At 34.8% G+C, this 21,523-nt stretch overlaps 1 protein-coding gene across 5 annotated transcripts in view; it reads left to right on the forward strand.

The window, feature by feature from the left end:
* Nucleotides 1–21,523, forward strand: part of ARID4B (AT-rich interaction domain 4B) — a 166,131-nt gene that overhangs the window by 119,917 nt on the left and 24,691 nt on the right. For all 5 annotated transcript variants that reach the window (XM_075532238.1, XM_075532251.1, XM_075532244.1 and 2 more), the window contains 2 exons: nucleotides 11,320–11,404; nucleotides 13,499–13,682. In XM_075532238.1, the coding sequence (XP_075388353.1) occupies nucleotides 11,320–11,404; nucleotides 13,499–13,682 (269 nt within the window). The remainder of the gene's footprint in view (nucleotides 1–11,319; nucleotides 11,405–13,498; nucleotides 13,683–21,523) is intronic.

Consider the following 21,523-nt stretch of genomic DNA (forward strand, 5'->3'; position numbering starts at 1 on the left):
CTTTTTGCCTTGCTGAACATTTACAGTAATGAGAAAACAATTTCTATGGACTGGCATTACATTATCCTTCCCTTCCTTTATATGCAACCACATTTCCTGGTTTCTCATAATTAGTCATGGATAAATAATCCTTATAAAGTCAACCTTCTGGTTGTCATCCTCTCTTGCCTAATCAAAAACATGGAATGCAGCAGTTCTCCTTTATCTGTACCATCAATGTTGTGCTCATTTCTGGATCATATTTCCTTTATCATTTTATTGAGGGCTCTTACAACAATCAGTATATCAATTGTGTCATTCACATTTGTGCATGTGTTGTCATCATTGTTTTCAAAGTATTTTCTTTCTACTGGAGCCCTTCGTATAAGCTTCTCTTCTTCCCTCCTTCTACCACCCTCTCACCCTTGTGAACCCCTGATAAATTATTACTTTCATATTTTATACTGTCCGCTGTCTTCACTCAAATTTCTGTTTGACCCCTGGGACGGGCGGGTGGTTGTTATATATTGATCATTGCCATAGGTTCTTCCTTCTCCCCCCACAGCCCCCCTCTCCTCATATCATCTCTACTCCCAATACTGTACCTGAGGGGTGCTTATGTACTTGATTCCGTTTGTTGTGGGCTCTCATATATACCAATGTTTATATACTCCAGTTTAGCCAGATTTGTAAGGTAGAACTGGAGTCATGATAATGAGGGGGAGGAAACATTAAAGAACTAGAGGAATGTTGTATTCATATATATATATATATATATATATGATTGTTTTGACTCTTCCGATACATCGTCACCACTTCATGATCACACAAGCTGGTGTGCTTGTTCCATGTAGGCTTTGTTGCTTCCCTGCTAGACGGCCGCTTGTTTAACTTTAAACCTTTAAGACTTCATAGGCTTTATCTTTTAATAACTGGGCACCATCAACTGACTTCACCACATTTGCTTATGCACCCATTTTCATCTACCTATAGACTTACTATTTTCATTCCCTTTAAAAAAAAAAAAACTTGCCTCACTTTCCATTCCTTTGCCATTGCCTTTATGCTTTATTTAGTTTCTATCATGTATTGTTTAGGCCTTTTCTTTCAGACTTTGTCCCAGCACCCTCTACAAAACTGGCCGTGTCAGCATCACCAGTCACTCCATGTAACTGATTTGATGCTAATTTTTTGGAGAATGATGAGGCCTTCCAATCCCACAAAGAGTTACAGTAGGAAAACCACACTAGTAGGTCTACTTGACCCTAAGGAATTCCAATTAGTCAGAATTGACTTGATGGCAGTGAGTTTTTGTTGGGTTATCAGTGACATTTTAACACTCTTTGGTACAATAGGAACAGATGGTTTTGTTCATTTTGGCTTTTTCCATCCTCAAAAATAAACCACTTCTCATATCTTGTGCTCTTTTGTCTTTTTCTTCTTGTTTGGCTTTATGTTTATTTTCTAATTTTTTCTTTTTCCTTGAAATATGCATGAAAGTTTTCTCTTTTTACATTCAGTTCTTATTTTCTTGTAATTTAAGTCATTTCTCTAATAATGGATGTTTGTAAGTCATTTTCCTGACTGAAAAGGATTTAACCCTGTGGTGTGTAAGTACTATCCAGGATTATTGGTAATTCTGTTTTTCTCTACCTATCCTACCCCCCAATAATTTTTGAAAGCTTTCTATATATCAGGACTGCATTACTTTATGTAGTGAAGGTGTTTTAATTAGAACATAAAAATAAATCTCGGGCGTGCGTGGGGGAGGTGGCGGGGAATTAGGAAAAAAAATAAATAAATAAAAATAAATCTCAACTCCATTTTTGTTCCTTTAATATCCTTTATACTATTTAGCACAGAACCTGCATAGCACGTTAATACTCAACATGAATGTTGAACTAAAACGAACCTTTTGGCAAAAAAATGGAAATAGATCTGATGTTAAAAATCTAAAATAAAGCCACTGGTTTTTTAAAAATGATACCTATAAAATAATAGAGATGAGGAGGGAATTAGGGTAGTTTTGCATCTTCATCTCAAGCTTATTTTAGTGTCTCTTTGGGTCATATAATCTGCCCCTCTCTTAGCTATCAGAGTATGATTGTGATTGTCAACCTGGAATGAATTTGATTGGAAATGGTTTTTGCTTCTGCACTTAGGTTTATTTTGTCCCATTAAACATTTTTGTCTCAAATTTAAATTTCAGCCTGATTTCTCTAATTGATGAACTCAGTTTTATTTCTTGCCTTCCTAGAATGTTCTGTTTTTTTACTGTTTTCTTTTACATCTCTGTAATCTCTGCATGCTATTGTAATTTAAGAATACTAATAAACCACCATCCCCAGTATTAAACGCAGTATTACTTTGAGTCAGATAATCAGAGAAATTATTTACCTTTTACATTATAAAAGTTAGAGGTTAATAAATGAATTTGACAGTAGCTTCCCACTAGAAATCTATAAACTTGTTTTTAGCAGTGAGAAAACATTGGTACTCATGGCCAATAATCTTTTCCTATTTCCTTTATGTACTGTCTGCTTTTGTACTTAATGATTCATTGTCTTCAAATTCTCACCTCCACAGATACACACAAAAAAGGGTTTGTTCTTGTATCACATTCTCCAAGCCTGTTCATTTATATTGTACAAAAGACACTAAAATTTAAGAATAGAATACTATGGCATCAAAGGGCTTTGTGTAACTTTTTGTAAAAATTATCTTTTTAGATTGCAAATAGAAAACAGCTTTTAAGAAATGAAGATAGTGAATATAAAAACATACAAAATAATTTACTTTACAAATAATTTTTCAGTTAACTGTACTTTTTAGTACAAATGAAAATACATTTTCTTCAGCTTAAAAAAAGGTTAAAAACTCAGTCAACCTTTCATTCTTGGACTTTTTCTTCTGTATTCAATTTAATCAAAATATTTACCATACTTGTTCATGTTTTATTTAATAACTATAAATTGGCAAGTATACTTAACATAAAACATCTATATATTTGTCTAAATATATGCACAAAGATCAATTCACTAACAAGTTCTTTTTTTGTTATTTTTAAAGTCAAATCTGTCAGTTATTTCTACATTTGTTAACTGCTTGTAGTGGTCTTTATAAACCTGGTAAATTACTCTATATGTGTTCTTAATAGTCTTTATAAACCTGGTAAATTATATGTGTTTTTAATATTATATATTATCTCTGTCTAAAGCCTTATACCTTTCTTTCATTTTATAAGTTTATTCCCTAGGAAAACCTTTTGATACATTAAACCTACCATCGTGTTGAGTTGTTGTGTCGATTACTAAATATGGTTATGCTATAAATTCATGTTTTCTGCTGTTGTAATTATGATGAATTTTATTCTTGTCTCTTGATGTGGCTTTAACAGTGTTATATGAAGTAGAAGTGTATAAAGTATTAATTAGGCATGCTTATAATTTATTTTTAGAATAATATTTTTGTTTTATTTTATCTTGGGTACATGACTAAAGCATTAAATGTTGTTCAGTACATCTTTTTTGTAAATTTTGCTTTAGATATTCCCAGATTAAAAAAATATATATGTAAATTTATAATACATATTAAATTTATTAACTCGTCGATTGGTAAAATTGCTTATACTAATACTGTTCTATACCAGGACTTTGACTTTTTTTTCCTATTTTGACAGTTTTTTCTATCCCTTCTCAATTGTTTTCTTGCTGAAATAGCTTAAATTTCAGTGTTAGATGTTTTATTAAGCACTGACCAAAAAAGTTATCAGACATTTAATGTTTTCTGTATGGACAAGCAAAATAGAAGATACATATTGTTTAGTACTTATTAAACTGGTCTGTTCATAACAAAATGATTTAATATTTTACTTAAAGGTTGGTCATCAGATTTAATCTTTCACACTGAATTTTTAAGCATTATCAGTCTAGTTTTGCTTATGGAATTATTTTTTAAATATTTTCTTCATACAATTATTTTTCATCTCTAAGGCTATATACCTTTCTGTGTATGTATTACATAACATTCCAAAAGTATTTCTTTGAATGAAATACTATCTTGATAATTATTTAAGAAAAATAAAACTCTGAGTTTATGTGGGGATTGTAACCATTTTGGTATCTTATAGCTGGTTGACTAACATTCATTTTAGTTTTCATTATTCCAAAATTATTTTAAAGGTAATTTGCTAATACATTCAAACATAAAACATAAAGCTTTTCTTTTCTATCTCTTATTTTTCTCTGATGAGAGCAAGTATGCGATGGTCTCTGAGTAATTTCTTCTAGCTTTGTATGAATACTTCAATTTAGTACATTTAAAAATTTCAGTGGACTATTATGTGGCTTTTATCAGATGCTTTGTATTGTTTCTTTTTAATTACCTATTTAGTATTGCGGTCTTTGTTAAATTGTAAGCTCATGAGGGAAGAGCTAGGTTGACTGCCCTCTTAGTTGAGTACTCAGCGTGGACTTTGGAGCCAGAGCAAGCCAGGTGGTGCCAGCTAACCATAACACCAACATGTGTGCCATGAGAAAAATTGGCAATTCTGTTCCCATAAAGATTTATAGGCCTCAGAAACCTTATGTGAGGGTCACAATGACTGGAAATAAACTCAGTGGCAGTGAGATTTTCATTCCTGGTTTAGTAAACAACCTAACATATTAAAAACCCAAGAAGTACTTGTTGAATTAATAGTCCACTTAGACACTTTTGATCTCAGAGTATCCAAAGTTTTCCTTTGAATGCTGTCATTTTAGATGAGTTACTACTACAACTAAGTGTTCTTTCACATTTCTTTAGTTAGTTTGAATATTGAGTGGTTAAAGGAGTAATATCCTTAGATAAGTTTTGTATATATCCTGGAAATATTTTCCTCAGTACGTAAGATTTCCACAGTACATGTGTAGATTTCATCTGTAACCTATAACATTATTGCCTTCAAGTTGGTTCTGACTCATAGCAACCTCACAGGATAGAATAGAACTGTCTTGCTGGATTTCCAAGGATGTCCTCTTTGTGGATGCAGATTCCCACATCTTTTTCCCATGGAGCAGCTAATGGGTTGATTGATTTGCTGACCTTTTGGTTGGCAGCCCAGAGCTTAACCAATGTGCCACCAGAATTCTCTCAATCTCTCTGTAGCATGCACTAATTAGAAAAAATTTGTTGATAACTGAGTTGAAAAAGCATGAGTGAATCACTAACCAACTTTGCTTTCTAACTCAAAACTGAATAATACGATTGTAAATTGTAGAATTTAGAAAATCTTTCCTTTGTGCATTGGCAAACAATGTTTCCTTTCTGTTATGAAGAGGTCAATGACTTTTCTTCTAATGGAATCTCTCATGAGGTAAAGCCTAATGAAAGGCAGTTTAGTAGACTGGTTGCCCTCTCTGGCAGTTAGGTAGCATTCTTCCTGTGCAGGAGAGCAACCTAATCATATTTGTGTGTACCTCCACAGCAGCGGTCCTGAACCTGTGGGTCGTGACCCCTTTGGGGTTGATTCATAATGGTAGCAAAATTACAGTTATGAAGTAGCAATGAAAATAATGTTATGGTTGGTGGGCGTCACCGCACCTGAGGCACTGTATGAAAGGGTCGCGGCATTGGGAAGGTTGAGAACCACTGCTCAACAGGGATGAAGGAGGGACAGAGTACTGGGTATTTCGAGGTGACTGAGGAGAGGATTACCCGCTCAACCACCAAGGCAATTCCAACTCTTAGCAAACCTAAAGGACAGTATAGGATGGTCTCTTTGGTATCCCAGGCAAATCTTTATGGAAGTATAAAGCCTTCTCTCTCCCCCAGAAAGCAATTGGTAGATTAGAACTACTGACCTTGTGGTTAGCAACCTAATGCATAAATAAGCATTTTAAAACCAAAATGTCTTTTACCTTCTCAAAGAATGAATTTTGAGTGAATCACTGGTTGAGAAACTCACTAATTTTGTTATCACAGCACAAATTTTTGAGAGCTATTTGTTTTTTTTAAAACTACCTTTCTACTCATTGCCACTTCCCTGTTTTTGTTTTAATACTCATAATATATGAACTTCAGGCTAAATTTTCATTCCTGTTTTCTAACTACATTAACTAGTATCCTATTTATTTTGCTTAAAGTAAATGTAGTCTTTGAAGTCTCTTTTTACTGTATCTTAAACATTGTATAAAAAGTCAACATACAGAATCAGCAGGATCAATTGCAGCTTTGTCTTGTACTTATCAACTAAATTCCTTTGGTACTTAATAGGAAATCTAATATCTGAAACTTTTTGCTTCTTTCATTTAAATTAAGTGCCAATGTCAATTAAATTTGTCTCATTATTTCCTAGACAACTTTCCATATGACTTTGTTTCACCTTTTATTTTTTTTAGAAATTTTCTTACAAAGAAAATAGAACACTTTGATAAATCTAATGCGTAGTTACATAAAGGGAAAGAACATTTCTGATTCATAGCAAACCTGTAGGACCAAGTAGAACTGTTCCATGGGGTTTTTGAAGCTGTAAATCTTCCTCATTTGTCTGCCCCTGGTTTCCAACTCCAAACCTTGTGGTTTAGCAGCCCAGCACTTAACCCCCAATGCCATTTATATTGTGTGAACATTTCCTCCACCAAGATTCCCATGCATTTTCAGCTTTCTGCCACATCCTCCATTTCCACCAGGCCTTTTTAATGAGGCTTTTTCAGTCCTCGTGTGCTCCATTTCCCTATGCTAACGCAGAGTTGGTCCTGGCAGTCATTGTAATATTACACTGTTGTACCATGAGCCTTTCTTCATTTTCCTCTTACAGCTTTTTGGCTGGTTTTTACTTAGAAGGTCAGTTTACTCTGTGGTTTGAGTTTTTTAATCTGTGAAATTCATTCACTGGTAGATTTTTAAGTTATTTTCCAATTCTAAAGGCTAATTATTATAATAATAGGAAATAGCATTTTCATATTTTATGAAAAGAGTATAACTTTGGCTAAACCAGGAAAAGGAAAAAACTGGAAAAATTTAATGCTTGAATACAAATAAAAATGGCATACAGAATGTAGAAAGAGAAGAAGGCAAATGATAAAAATACCATTATTTTCATAAAACTATTCGTTATACAGTTATTTCCAACAAGAAATATACAAGAGAATATTCTAAGGAATTTCATAAACCCATACAGAATATTCAGAAAGAATTTTAAAGCATGATTGATATCTAGAATCTAAAGCAATATCTCACGTGGGAATAATCCAGGTGGGGGGCTCCGCAAGCAGATACCTATACTTCATCATGGTTTATGGGTTATAGCACAAACGTTTTTAATTACGGGGGAATGATTATTTTTTCTAAAATGGGGGTGGTAGGCCAAATAAACTTATGTAGGATACTAGGATGTAAAGGCAGAGTATAGTGTTTATATTACTGCTTTTTGAATATTTTAGAACTGAAGAAAACTTGCCTTATACGCATGCTCTCTTATCTAACACTTTTCAAACATACTAGAGTAACTACTGTATATACTTGTGTATAAGCCGAGTGTTTCAGCACATTTCAGCAGTTTTGTGGTAAAATTAAGTGCCTCAACTGATAGTTCGGGTCTGAGTATACTCGTGTATATATGGTACTTACTGTATTTTAATTACCAGTCCTCTCAGACCATACTTAATTTATAATTTGTAGGAAAAGACAATGATTACCATGGAACATACATTATTATTTTTATATTCCTCTACCTCACCTGAATAAATTTCCTGTATTTTAATTACCAGTCCTTTCAGACCATACTTAATTTATAATTTGGAGGAAAAGACAATGATTACCATGGAACATACATTGTTATTTGTACATTTCTCTACTTCACCTTAATAAATTTAAGCAGCAAATATCACTACTCTTTACTTATAAAAAATCGCCCTTTAACATAGGGATAGTAACTATTGTTTGCATGTTTGATATGTTTGATGCTTGACGTAAAATATACAGATATACAAAATGGTGATTGTAATCTTAAATTGTAAACTATTTTACTTAATCCAAAATTATAATTCACCTCAAAAAATAAATTGGACTAACTGAATCTTGTACTCATTAGTCATAAAAGTCCTTTTTACTTAATTATGTGTAACTATCATAAGCTATCTCACATAATCTCAAATAAAAGCACAAACAAAAACAAGAAACTTCATTCCATTTAGCCATTTAGTTTTACACAAAATTGTCATTGATTTCCTTACATAACCCTTCACAAATAGAGCAACTTCTAAGAGTTCACACATTGAACCTTGCAGAGTGGAGATATTTTAGTTTGTTCTCTACCGTGCAAACCCACCACCCCAACCCCACCCCCGCCAATTTTTATAGGAACTCTACTACCTTCTTCTTAACCTTAGTGTAATTTTTGGTATTAATGAGGAAGGTAAATGTACTTTAAAACTCCAGGTAGGTACTGCTGTGCCCCGGTATAAACTCTAAAAGAGTTATATTTCTCCTCCCAACTACCATGATCCGAATTCAACCTTGCAGGGCTGGATAGGGCAGAGGTTGTACACTGGTGCATATGGGAGCTAGAGGCACAGGGAATCCAGGGTGGATGATACCTTCAGGACCAAGGGTGTGAGGGGCAATGCTGGGAGAGTGGAGGGTGAGAGGGTTTGAAGGGGGAACTGATTACAAGGATCCACATGTGACCTCCTCCCTGGGAGATGGACAGCAGAGAAGGAGGGGAAGGGAGACTCTGGATAGGGCAAGATATGACAAAATAACAATGTATAAATTACCAAGGGCACATGAGGGAGGGGGAAGCGGGGAGGGAGGGGAAAAAATAAAAGAGGACCTGATGCAAAGGGCTTAAGTGGAGAGCAAATGCTTTGAGAACGATTGGGGCAGGGAATGTGCAGATGTGCTTTATATAATTGATGTATGTATATGTATGGATTGTGATAAGAGTTGTATGAGCCCCTAATAAAATGTGAAAAAAGAAAAAAAAAAAGACCCAAGGAGGGGCAGTTTTGCTTTCAAGCTAGCGTACAGCAGGGAACTTGGCTGGGGTATCCTTAATGATTGACTAAAAATAGCCACATGCTATCTAAGTTAGGGCCCTAATGGTTATGATGTAGGGCCTTGTGGTCATAGGTCATACGCTGACCACCATGTAGCTAGAATCAATCCTATACATTTTCTTAATGTTTAAATTTGTTATACAATTAAATTATGGTCCTTCTACCCTCACCCCAACTACTGCATCCCTACCTGCAACGAGGATGAATTAAAATGGCAATAATCGTGAAAAAGTTATATTTAATAAAAGAAGCATTACTTGCTTTAAAGCTTTTCAAATTGCTTATTCATTTGATCCTTAGGAAACCTTATGCAGTTGGTTTTACTTTATACAGAAATAAACTAAGCCTGATGAGAATAGCTGGGCCAGGGCCACATAATTAGTAAAGTGGGACGATGCCAAAACTTCCTGGGTCTCATCATGCCCTATCTCTCTCCATTCTCTTCACAACTTCCAGCACAAACAACCCCGTGGTTAAGGGAGGACCCAGCTTTATTGTAGCTAAAAGTTTGTTGTAACATAACTCTAGTCAGAAATCGCTACAGCTAATTGCTAGAGCTGCTAGTTAGATAATAACCCTAGACATTTTGGCTTACAAGCTCATTTTCAGATATTCATGTCTTACCTTTAAAATTTCCATGAGTAAACAAATATGTAACAAACACATAAAGTTAATGGGTTTTTTTAAATGATCCTTTTACTGGGGCCTCGTAGAGTTCATAACATTCCATACATCAGTTGTATCAAGCATACTGTACATATGTTGCCATCATTATTTCCTACCCATTTGCTTTCTATTTGAGCCTTTGATTTCAGCTCTTCTTTTTTCCCTACATCCACTCCCCCATTCATGACCCCTTGAAAAGTTATAATTTATTATTATTTTCATAATTTTTAATCATTTATTAGGGGCTCATACTTTTATCACAATCCATACATCCATCCATTGTGTCAAGCACAATTATACATTTGTTGCCATCATCGTTTTCAAAACATTTTCTTTCTACTTGAGCCCTTGGTATCAGCTCCTCATTTTTTTCACCCTCCCTCCCCTACCTTCCTTCCCTCATGAACCAGTGATAATTTATAAATTATTTTTTCTGTCTTTCACTGACTGATGTTTCCCTTCACCCACTTTTCTGTTGTCTGTCCCTCTGGCAGGGGGTGGTTATATGTAGATCTTCGTGATTGGTTTCCCCTTTCTACCCCCACCTTTCCCTTCCTCTCCTGGTATCACTACTCTCAATATTGGTCCTGAGAGGTTTATCTGTCTTAGATTCCTGTATGTTAATTCCTTTTAAGTGTTATTTTTATGGATTTTTTAAACAAAGATAGACATGTTGCTTCTTTGATTCATTCAAATTGTTTTATTGCAGTCAATACTAACCTCCCTCAGGTAAATTAGACTATTAATAGTGAATGGAAGCCCCTCATTAGACTGAGAAGGTCCCTTGGTAGCACAAGCTGTTTTTGCTCAAATAGCACTCAAAACTTATACAGTTATGTGTTCAATTTCTCAACAACACAGTAAGAAAAACCTACCAGTCTGCTTCCATAAAGATTATAGCCAAGAAATCCTTAGGTTAGACTCTTTAATACACAGGTTTACCAAGAGTTGAAATGGAATCAATGGCAGGAGACTTGTGTGAGCATATGTGTGTATGTGTGTGTGTTTATTTTTTTTCTAGGTTATCTTATATTGTCCATAAATTAGAAGAAAATAAGGCTTTTCTTTCACATAAGCCGTTTTGAATTATACTATGTTACCTTAATTTTCTGCTGTGTCTAGAGAATAATTAACAACCTGCTGTTTAAAAATCAAACAAATTTTTAATATAAAAATACTTTCTTTTTAAAATGTACAGATTGGATTTATCCTTGGCCTAGCAGAAAAAAAAGGTGTGTTAATAATGTTAGCACTAAAGAGGTCTTACTTTCAGGCTTGATTTTATCCATAGTTAACTAATCACAGTGTCGCCAGTTTGAAAACCCCAGTGTGCTCTAAGGGAGAATTCGACTAGGCTTTCTACTCTTTAACATTTCCCGTCTTGGAAATCCACAGGGACAGTTCTACTCTGTCCTTATAGAGTAGCCCCGAGTCAAAATCAACTCAATGGCAGCAAGTGACTTAACATTATGCCTTTGGACAAGTCACTACACCTCTCTCTAGACCTTGGTAATTTTACGTATACAAGGAAGTAGCACTAGTTCTCTAAGGTCCTTTCTGAAGTTTTCTTTAATGAGTTATATTTACCTTTATATTATGTATTCTGTATATTTATATTAGTTTCTGTTAATTTTAGATATGATGAATGGATTAAAGCAGATAAAATAGTGAGACCTGCCGATAAAAATGTACCAAAAATAAAACACCGGAAGAAAATAAAGGTAAGTGTTTATTTTTCTGCATGTCATAGCTTAGTTAACTTTTTTTTTGGATACAACTATATACTTGTGCCTTCGTGTTCTAGTTATCGAAGCATGCTCGTGAACTGATGACTATCAAATCACAATCATGAGGATGGCACTGGACCACGCATTGCTTCATTCGTTGTACATATGGTTGCTATGAGTTGGAACCAACTCAACAGTGCACCTAGCAAGAACAAATCTCAATATAATTAATTTTGTCAGTTTATAGAAAGACATTTTGGAAAAAGGTTTTTCAATCCCAATATATTAAGGCCACCCAGCTTTTACTTGCCCATTTAATGTCTTCCTTCCCCTCTAATTCCCAATTAGGAGTTGTAAAACAATGTGAATACAAGACACGTATTTTTAGAACAGCAATAAAGTATTCAGAGGTATAAAATAAAATGACTGAAGGCAGATAAGAGTCTATCTGACAGTTTGTTTTTAAAATTTTTTCCCACTGAATATGTTTAGGTGACCTATTAACCACAACCCCTCATAGATGCCATAGGGATATATTAATGAGTTCGTGTGGAAAATTAATGGTCATTTGATATATAACTGAAATACTCAATTTTGAGACTAAATATTTTTGAATATATGTGGAGAAAGTAGACCACTAAGGAGGTTTTTTGAAATTTGTTTTCTCTTTACAAGTTTAAATAGTGATATAGTTGAAGTACATAATATTTCTTCTGAGACTTAATCTTTATATTTAAAATAAGGAGTGCCCTAAATAATGAAAACTTGCTTCTAATGTGGTTTTTCTTATTCCATTCTCAAACTGGGTCCATGTTTTTAAATTTTCAAGATAGCAGCCTAGTAACTACATCTTATGTCTTCTCAAACTTCTTTTTATGTTAACTCTCTGCCTTTACTAGACAACATAATCTTGCCATATTTAACTTTGTTATTGAAAGAGCATCTTGTAGCACTGAGAAAGCCAGTTTTTTAATAAAGCAAGATTTTTAGCGGTACTTTTTTTTTAGCAGTACTTTTGAAAGTATTTTTACCAATATTTACTTCCTGGTCCTTTACCCAAGTATATTAAAAGGGAAGGAACATACACATTTTGAAAAAGCTTTTTAAATAATTTTCTGATACAGCACACTTAGTCTCAAACATTGTTTAAGAGATTGTCCCGCAACAGGTCATGAAAGCCATATTTGACTTTCTACCATCTGTATGCTTATCCCCCCCCACCTCCTACACACACACAAACAACCACCACCACCGAACCCACTTCCATTGAGTCCATTCCAACTCTGCAGGCCTCATTTCCAGTTTGTGATTCCATGGTTTGAGGGTCCATCTAAGAATCTGCATATATGAAAGGTTACCAGAAGATGTTGCTAGTCCAAAGACCACACTTTCCGAGCCTGAGCAGCCAGTATATAAAAGTTCAATCCTATGTTAACCAGAATGGTAGTTGCCATTTATCATTCTTGCGAGAATTGTGAAAATAGTTTCTCACATTCTCTAATCAGTCTGACTATATAACAAAACTTTGGTTTTTATTATGCCACATTTCTGAGAGCCTGTCTGAAGTTATTTTTTTCCTTTTTAATTATTATGGTTTCCTAAAAAATATTAGCTACAAATAAATAAATAGCCTCTCTGCTCATTGATTTGGAAACGGGAATTTCAGAAAATTCATAAATTATTTTTTCCTGAGCATGTATCTGTCAGATAGGAAGGTTACCCTTAATTTTATGACAGCATAGCATTTTTTTAAGATTAGGATTTATGGGGATGTTTGGAATTTTGTCTTCTCCAATTTAACTTTTTTCATAAGAACATTACAAATATTTAAAATTGGGATATATTAATGTAAACACTGATTTAATCTTGAAAACTTTGTAGTACCACTTATTAGCTATCTGTTAGCCTATCTGATGCAAATTTAAGTCTTACTATATTATAATTTTTGCTCACCTTGTATATTGGCTATTTTTATGTTAAAAATTTGATATTTTTTAACTTTGAGCTAAGAATAAGTATTAGCTTGTTAATAATAAATTAGTATTGTTAATTACAGCTAATGTGACATAATATTTTTTCTTAACCTAGAATAAATTAGACAAAGATGAAAAATACTCTCCCAAAAACTGTAAACTTCGGCGTTTGTCAAAACCATTTCAGACAAATCCATCACCTGAAATGGTATCCAAACTGGATCTTACTGATGCCAAAATCTCAGATACAGCTCATATTAAATCCATAGAAATTACTTCTATCCTTAATGGACTTCAAGGTAAATATACTTCTTGCATAAAAGTATTTATCTTTATTTTTTATAATGGTAATGGTAAAACTAGAATTTTACTGATTCTTCTTTTATATGAAATAAAATTTGCTATTGATGGAGGCATAGAAATATTTGTTATTTATAGATAGTAAAACAAAGCACTAAACTAAACTTGGTGGCCTCAAATCATTTCTGACTCACAGCAGCCCCTATTGGATTTCTGAGGCTGCCGATGATTATGGGAGAAGAAAGCCTCCTCGTTCTCCCTCACAGCACCTGGTAGGTCCAAACATTTGCTCCTGTAACGAGCCTCAGATGCACCATGGTACATCTCTACTCTGTCATTAGTATCACTGTGAGTCAGAATGCCTCGATGGCAGTGAGTTTAGTTTGCTTATAGCTTAATTTGCTTAAATTTTAGCTCAAATTTTAATATTTTCCTTATTTTAATTATTTTTCCAAGCAACACACTTTATATTACCACATAAAAGCATAGTTTGTATTACTACTAGAAGGCTTCAAAAAGTTAAAAATAATTAAAATTTTCTGTGAAATTTTTTTTCTGTGAGGTTTTTGAAGCCCCCTCATATAGCAGCAGAAAGTAAAACTATATTATAGACAATTTTGTAAATGCCAAACTTTTTATATTTTGATCTCACTATTGTTATTTGTCTTATGATGACATTGAATTTATGGTAGAGTGAAGTAAGTGAAGACTAGAGGAGATTTTTTTTAAGATTGGGCTGATCAAAGGGAGTATATGATTTATCAAAATAAAAATATCCATGTAAAATTTGGTTTTGTATCATATTTCAGGTAGATATTTACATGTACTCCATTTATAAACAGATTCTGTAAATACTTTAAAGTCTATGAAAACTTACTTCAATTGTATTACAGTTATATGTACATAAATATATATGTAAAGAGCATTTTAATGTAAATGGTAAATTGTTAACATTATTTTTTTTTGTAGAAAGTGAGTGAGTTAGTGGGAGGGTGAGTGAGAGAGAGTGAGTGAGAGTGAGTGAGTTCAAATTGTTAACATTATATATACAACTTACATAATACTATATACTACCATTACATTATACTATATACTCTATAATAGAATGTAATTATAAGTATTGCGCCCATCTCTGCCACACCAAAAGTATCCAAACTTTAGTATAATAATTGCTTAATTTTCCTTTGTAAGTATCTTACCTGTGCCTCTAGTTTACAATGTTTCATTTTTTTTAAAAAGCAGCTAGGAGCCAGGGAAACAGTGTTGAAGGGGAACCATATTCAACCTCTTGTGGCTTCCCTATTGCCACAAGGTAGAGATCAGATATGCTTTCATCCTCCATCCTTTACCTATTCTGATACCAGCCATTCTCCCTGTACTCTATTTATATGCTGTGTCCAACAACCAGTTGGAATGGCCACACAGAACTCACAGGCAACATACCTGCGTAAGGGGTTTTATTAGAAAAGTTAACAGGTTACCACATAAGGATTCACTCATTGCTCCAGAGCCATACCCCTCCTTCAACCAACAGCCAGAGCTTGCTTTCTTCCAGTCAGATGCTCCCTTATCCTCTGCCTTACATCCTCATAGTTTCATTGCTGTTCCTCTGTTCTGTGCCATGGTCTCCTAGCTTTGGACTCTGGCTTCTCTCTTATGCCCCATGCACTCTATGCTGCCTCTGGTGCTCCTGGCCTCAGCCTCCACACATTGGACAGATTTTGGACAAGCTTCATTGGTGACTCTTGTTACGATGGCCCTGAAATTTCTCGTTCCTACTCCTGAGATGGCTCTTATACACAGAGGAATGCCATTGATAAAAAGATGTGGTTTTTGTCTTCCAACAAACCATAGCCCCAAGAAAGCAAAGTGTGGTGACTTGGCTCACACACCCTACCAAGGTGGAGACTTAATTCCACCTTAATCCTATTGGTTAACATAGCAGAGAGCTTTTTCCTAAAGGAGATTATAGCCATAGGTATAGAGGAAAGTATTTATAATATATCACATCAACCATTATGGTGGAAGGACCATATTAACATCTCAAGAACATAACTTAGTTACATAAAACAATAGTTATACTTAGATTTAAGACTCCCTGAGAATACTATATAATTAAAGTCTCTAAGTCATACCTAGTTTCAACTTCTGATTGTGTGAGAGCTTATAAAAAGCCCTTCAAGAGAATTAAGTGAAAGACTAAACAGTCAAAAAGTCAAACAATTGAGTAAATGTGCTACACAAAAACTAAAAGTGTGAAGAATAAGATGTCACTCTGAAGACTAAGGTACACCTTACCCAAGTTGGGTATTTTCAGTCTCCACATAGGCATGTGAAAGTTTTACAGTGAATAAGGAATCCTGGAAAAGAATACAACTTGATTGAAATATGGTGCTGGCAAAGAATAGAACATACCCATAACAAAAGAATTAGATCATGTCATAAAAAATCTCACAACAAAAGTCCAGGTCCAGACAACTTCACTGGTAAAATCTACTAAACATTTAGGTAACTGACTCTTAAATCATCTCAAACTATTCTAGAACATAGAAAAGGATGGAGTGCTCTGGAATTTATTCTATGAAGCTATCATACCAAAACCAGACAAAAGTAACATTACAAAATAAATTTGGGAAACTGTCCACCACCACCAATTGTCTGTCAGTTTGCCATACTGTGGTGACTTGTGTGTTGCTATGATGCTGGAAGTTATCGTACTGTTATTACAAATACCAGCAGAGTCACCCAAAATGAATAAATTACTGCAGAACTTCCAGACTGTGAATGAGAACTTGAAACACTTGTTGATGAAGGTCAAGGATTTCAGCCTTACATATGGATTACAAAAGTCATCACAATTGGATTAGATGGTATCATGACCAACAGAAATATTGAAGTTCTCAAAGATTTTATCTTGCTTGGATCCACAATCCTTGCTCATGGAAGCTGCAGACAGGAAAGGAGATCAGATGACAAATTGCTTTGGGTAAATCTGCACAAGATCTCTTTAAAGTGTTGAAAAGCGAGGATATTACTTGAAACTAAGCCATTGTATTTTCAATTGCCACACATGAATAAGGAAGACTGAGGAAGAGTCCATGAATTTCAGTTATGGTGCTAGGGAAGAATATTGAAAGAACCATGGACTGCCAAAGGAAAAACAACCCAAAAAATCTAGAAGCCAAAATGGTCACTAGAAGAAAGGATGGAGAGACATCATCTTATGTACTTTGGCCATGTTATCAGGAGATATCAGCTCCTGGAGAGAGACGTCATGCTCAGTAAAATAGAAGAGTAGCAAGAAAAGAGGAAGACCTTCGACAAACTGGATTGGCATGCGGCTGCAACAATGGGTTCAAACATGAAAACAATTGTGAGGATGGTGCAGGGTCAGTTGATGTTTCATTCTGTTGTTCATAGTAACAAGTCCATAAGAGTCAAAGTACAACCTTGAGTCTATCCCACCTGAATTTCAAAAATATCTCAACAGATTTGTTGCGTTGATCACTAATGACAGAAGACACGATGAGCCGTGGAAGGACATCAACAAAATCATTCATCCTGCTAGACTGGTGTTCATACATCAGTACAGATGAGAACTTTCAATATACAGAATTCAGGATAGACAAACCCCTCAGGAACTAATGGTATCAATACCAGGAGAGTAGGGGATGTGAGGTGTGGGGTTGGATAGCAATGATGGCGAGTAACCCCCCCCCCCCCCGAGGGATATGAACACCAGGATAGTAGGTGTAGGAATAAAATAGGTGGTGTAAGATATGTATAAAAATACATAATAAGGGTTCATGAGGGTAGCAGGGTGAGTAAGGGAGGGTATAAAGAGCTAATTACAGGACTGAAGAAGAAAGATAATGTTTTGAAATTGTTGCTGGCACCATTTGTACTTGTCCGCTTGATATACTGGACATATGGATTTTAATAATAGCCCTCAATAAAATGATTTATTAAAATTAAAAATAACATTCATGATAACAAAAAGGCATTAAAAAGAAAGGAAAGAAAAGATCCGCATGAATGTCAGAAGAGACTCTGAAACTTGTTCTTATTCATAGTATAGCTAAAGGTAATGGAACAATGACAAAATCAAAGAGCTGAATGGAAAATTTCAAAAGAAAGCCAGAGAAAAAAGCCAATGGTGAAATGTAGGAAAACTTAAGTTAACCAAAACAGAGAAAATATTCATGAAAGAATGAAAGAACACTGAAGCCTCGAGTTGGAGTATTATAAGATTTTATGGGTAAAATATTGAACAGTGAATGCAGAAAGCATAAAAAAAGATGGAAAGAATATACACCATCACTGTACCAAAAAGAACGAGATAACATGCAGACAATTCAGGAGGTACTGAAAGAAGGCTAAGCTGGACTGAAAGTATTAGCCAGGGCCCCAGGCGTTGATGGGACTACCAGTTGAAATGTTCCAGCACGCCGATGAAGCACTACAAGCACTCACTCAGCTAAGCCTGGACATTTAGAAGACAGCTACTTGGCCAACTGACTGGAAGAGAAATTTTTACTAAAGATCATCCAACAATGGCTGAAGCCGTACATTGACAGGGAATTGCCAGAAATTCAGTCCTGATTCAGAAGAGGACATGGAACAAGGGATATCATTGATGATTTCTGATGGATCTGGTATTTTCTGCTTTCAGCCGAGATCCATCTGACATGATCAGAGAGATGTTTACTTGTTTTCTATTGACTATGCCATGGCACTCAATTATGTGGGTCCTAATAACCTAGGGATAGCCTTGAGTGAATTGGAATTCCAGAACACTTAACGGTGCACATTTACAAACTGAATGTGGACAAGAGATTTAAAATCTGAAAAGGTATATGTTAGCACTTTATACTCTCAACATACTTATTTAATCTGAATACTCTCAACCTACTTATTTAATCTGAATTTTTACCAACCTGGAATATGCAGGTGACACAGCCTTGCTTGCTGAATGGGAAGAGGATTTGAAGCACTTTGAGGTTACCTGGCTTAAGCTCTGATATTTTCATTTGCCTTTATAGGCATGTTAAAGCTGGACATTACAGAAGTCTGAAAAGAATCCTGCATTTGAATTATGATGCTGGTGAATAATATTGAATGTACTTTAGACTATCAAAAGAACAAACAAATCTGTCTTGAAAGAAGTACACCTAGAGAGCTCCTTAGAGATAAGGGTGAGATGACTTGGACATGTCCTAGGATGGATATCTTATCCAGTTAGACCAGTCCCTGTTAAAGGCTTATCATGCACTGTAAAGTATAGGGACAGTGAAAACTGAAGGCCTTCAACAAGATGGAGTGACACTATGTGGATTGCATAGGACCTGATAGTGTTTTGTTCTGTTGTACATAGGGTCACTATGAGCCATGCCAATGTACATTATTAAGGAGATAAAATACCAGTAATTTATTTAAACAAAGGAATGAGAACAGTGACTTCAACATTATTAGCAAAAGAACAGTACCTTTAAATTCTGAAGGAAAAATAAATTCAATCCAAAATGTTACGGCCAGTTACGGCCAGTTATCAAACAAACAAAGATTTAAGATAAAAATGTATTTAAACTTTCAAATACAAAAAATATTTCTATATCTTGTGCCTTTTTAATTTAACCACAGTATACAAATGAACCAAGAAAGGAGTTTACATTGAATCTGATATGAGATTTGTTTCTGACCGCTCACAAGAAAGCTTTGAAGGGAACTTTCAAGATGACACATTCTAGAGCAGACCAGACAAATGGAGTGTCAACTAACTTTCCAGAATAGAGATGTTGCTGAAAGGGGAAACTTAGTAGAATGCTTAATGGAACAATTGAAGTATGAAATGGATTGTATGAAGGAAAAGTAATGGGAACTGTTAAAAAAAAATATTTTTAAAAACCAGAAAATTTCTTAAGTGCTCTGTAGTTTGTCATTAACTACATTTACTTATGTTGTAAATACTCTATTAATTATAAGTAATTAGATATTGAAATAATGGGGTTAAGGAGATATGGCTTTTGATAAGAGAAAATTCTTCATTACTTATATTAGCCTAATCTTTTCATAAAATAATAAATACTATGTTACTCAAAAGGTGACTAAAACTATCAGAAGAAATAATTGTTAAACTTTAAAATACAATAATACCTCAGTTGCTTAATGGCTTCAAGCTCGAACCTTTCCAAACTGCTCGAACCTTTCCAATCTCCTTGATCTTCGTAACTTTGCTTAATAGTTGAACTGAAAATCCAACTTGAAAAAAAATGATTGGGTCCAAGAGTGAATATGCATTATATCTCTAAACCAACACATAGGGGTGTCACTTGTTTTACAGAGTTGCTCTCACACAGACAACATACAAGGGGGTACCAGCCTTCCCTCCTCCCAAATGCTCCTCCCAAAAACTATGTATTTAAGTTTTTTTTTTACAAAACAGCCTTATCATCTTCAAAGTACTCTATTACACTTAATACATTTGTCAAATCTGCGATTCCAAATTTGAAAAAAAAATTTTTAATTCATCTGTTTGGATGGCTGACAGCACTGCCCTGGTTTTTTTTCTTCATCTTTCTATGTTGTCAAATCACTATTCTTTCATGTCCCTCTTCATTTGTGGAAATAAAAAGAAACTATAAGAGCAAGTTCAGATGAGTAAAGTGCATTGGGCAAGAGAGGCAAGCTGTTTTTTGCCCTCCTTCCCCCAAAATGTGGTGTACTGAGATAGCAGTGTGAACAGGTGCATTGTCATGGTAACAAAATCAGCCCCCCATCTGCCATAAATCAGACCATTTTTGTTGCACTGTTACACCATCTTTTCAGAACTTCAAAATAATAAGCTTGATTAACAGTCTGACCTGGTGGAATGGATCTCCAAATGCTATGAATTGATATTTTCATCTGTTTGGGAAATTGACAGACATCCAAGAACGAGGTTTGTCATCAATGGACATTTCACCTTTTTTGAAATACACTCATAACCTTGAATGCTTTTTTAATCTTGAGTTTTTACGATAGTGCTTCTGTCCTTGTAAGCTGTTTTCAACATCACAACAGTTTCTGCAGTATTCCTCAACCCGCCCGCCCCCCCCCCCCCCCGAGAAGGAAACAAAATTTCACAGCCCAATACTAAGCAAAACTGCTTTTACAAAAAAATTCACTGTGACCAGAGAGAACTTTCCCAGCACACCAGTGGGTACACTAACTCAAAGCAAAATGTTAGATGCTTGTCTAGTGTGACATATACTTACTATGAAACCTCCTCTCTGCCCAGCGCAATTTTTTTTGGCTGTGGGGGGGTACTCCCTCAGATAGTGCTTTAAAATATTCTCTATTGGGGGTGTTTTGCATTTTATTTATGTAAAATATCATAACCATGACTCCAAAGAAAGTGAGTGATACCCCACTACAGCTAAGAGGAAAACTGTGAGAACCACGATGGAGCGAAAGGAAAAACTTATGGCGAATTTGAATTTGTTTGCCACTTACCAGATTTGTTGGCTGAATATAACATAGCTTAAGTCAGTGTTATCAATGTTGTGTGTGGGGGGGGGGATAGGAGTGGGGGAATCTGATTAAAGAAATGACTAATGTCCCAAAAGGTGTGAAATCCTTAACCATGAAGCAAAGCAGATCATCGAAGTGGTTGAAAAGTTAGTTTAGATAAATCATAAACAACTCGCTGGGTATAGTGGATCTGAAATAGTAATATATGAGAAGGCTAAACACTCCTTAGTGATTTAAAGTCCTGGGGAAAATTAATTTTTTTCTTTTTGAAGTATAATTTTGGGCCTCAGAACTAATTATTTGGTTTTCCATTATTTCTTATGGGAAATGT

The sequence above is a fragment of the Tenrec ecaudatus genome, chromosome 1 (assembly GCF_050624435.1).
Source record: "Tenrec ecaudatus isolate mTenEca1 chromosome 1, mTenEca1.hap1, whole genome shotgun sequence".
In the NCBI taxonomy this organism is placed as follows: domain Eukaryota; kingdom Metazoa; phylum Chordata; class Mammalia; order Afrosoricida; family Tenrecidae; genus Tenrec; species Tenrec ecaudatus.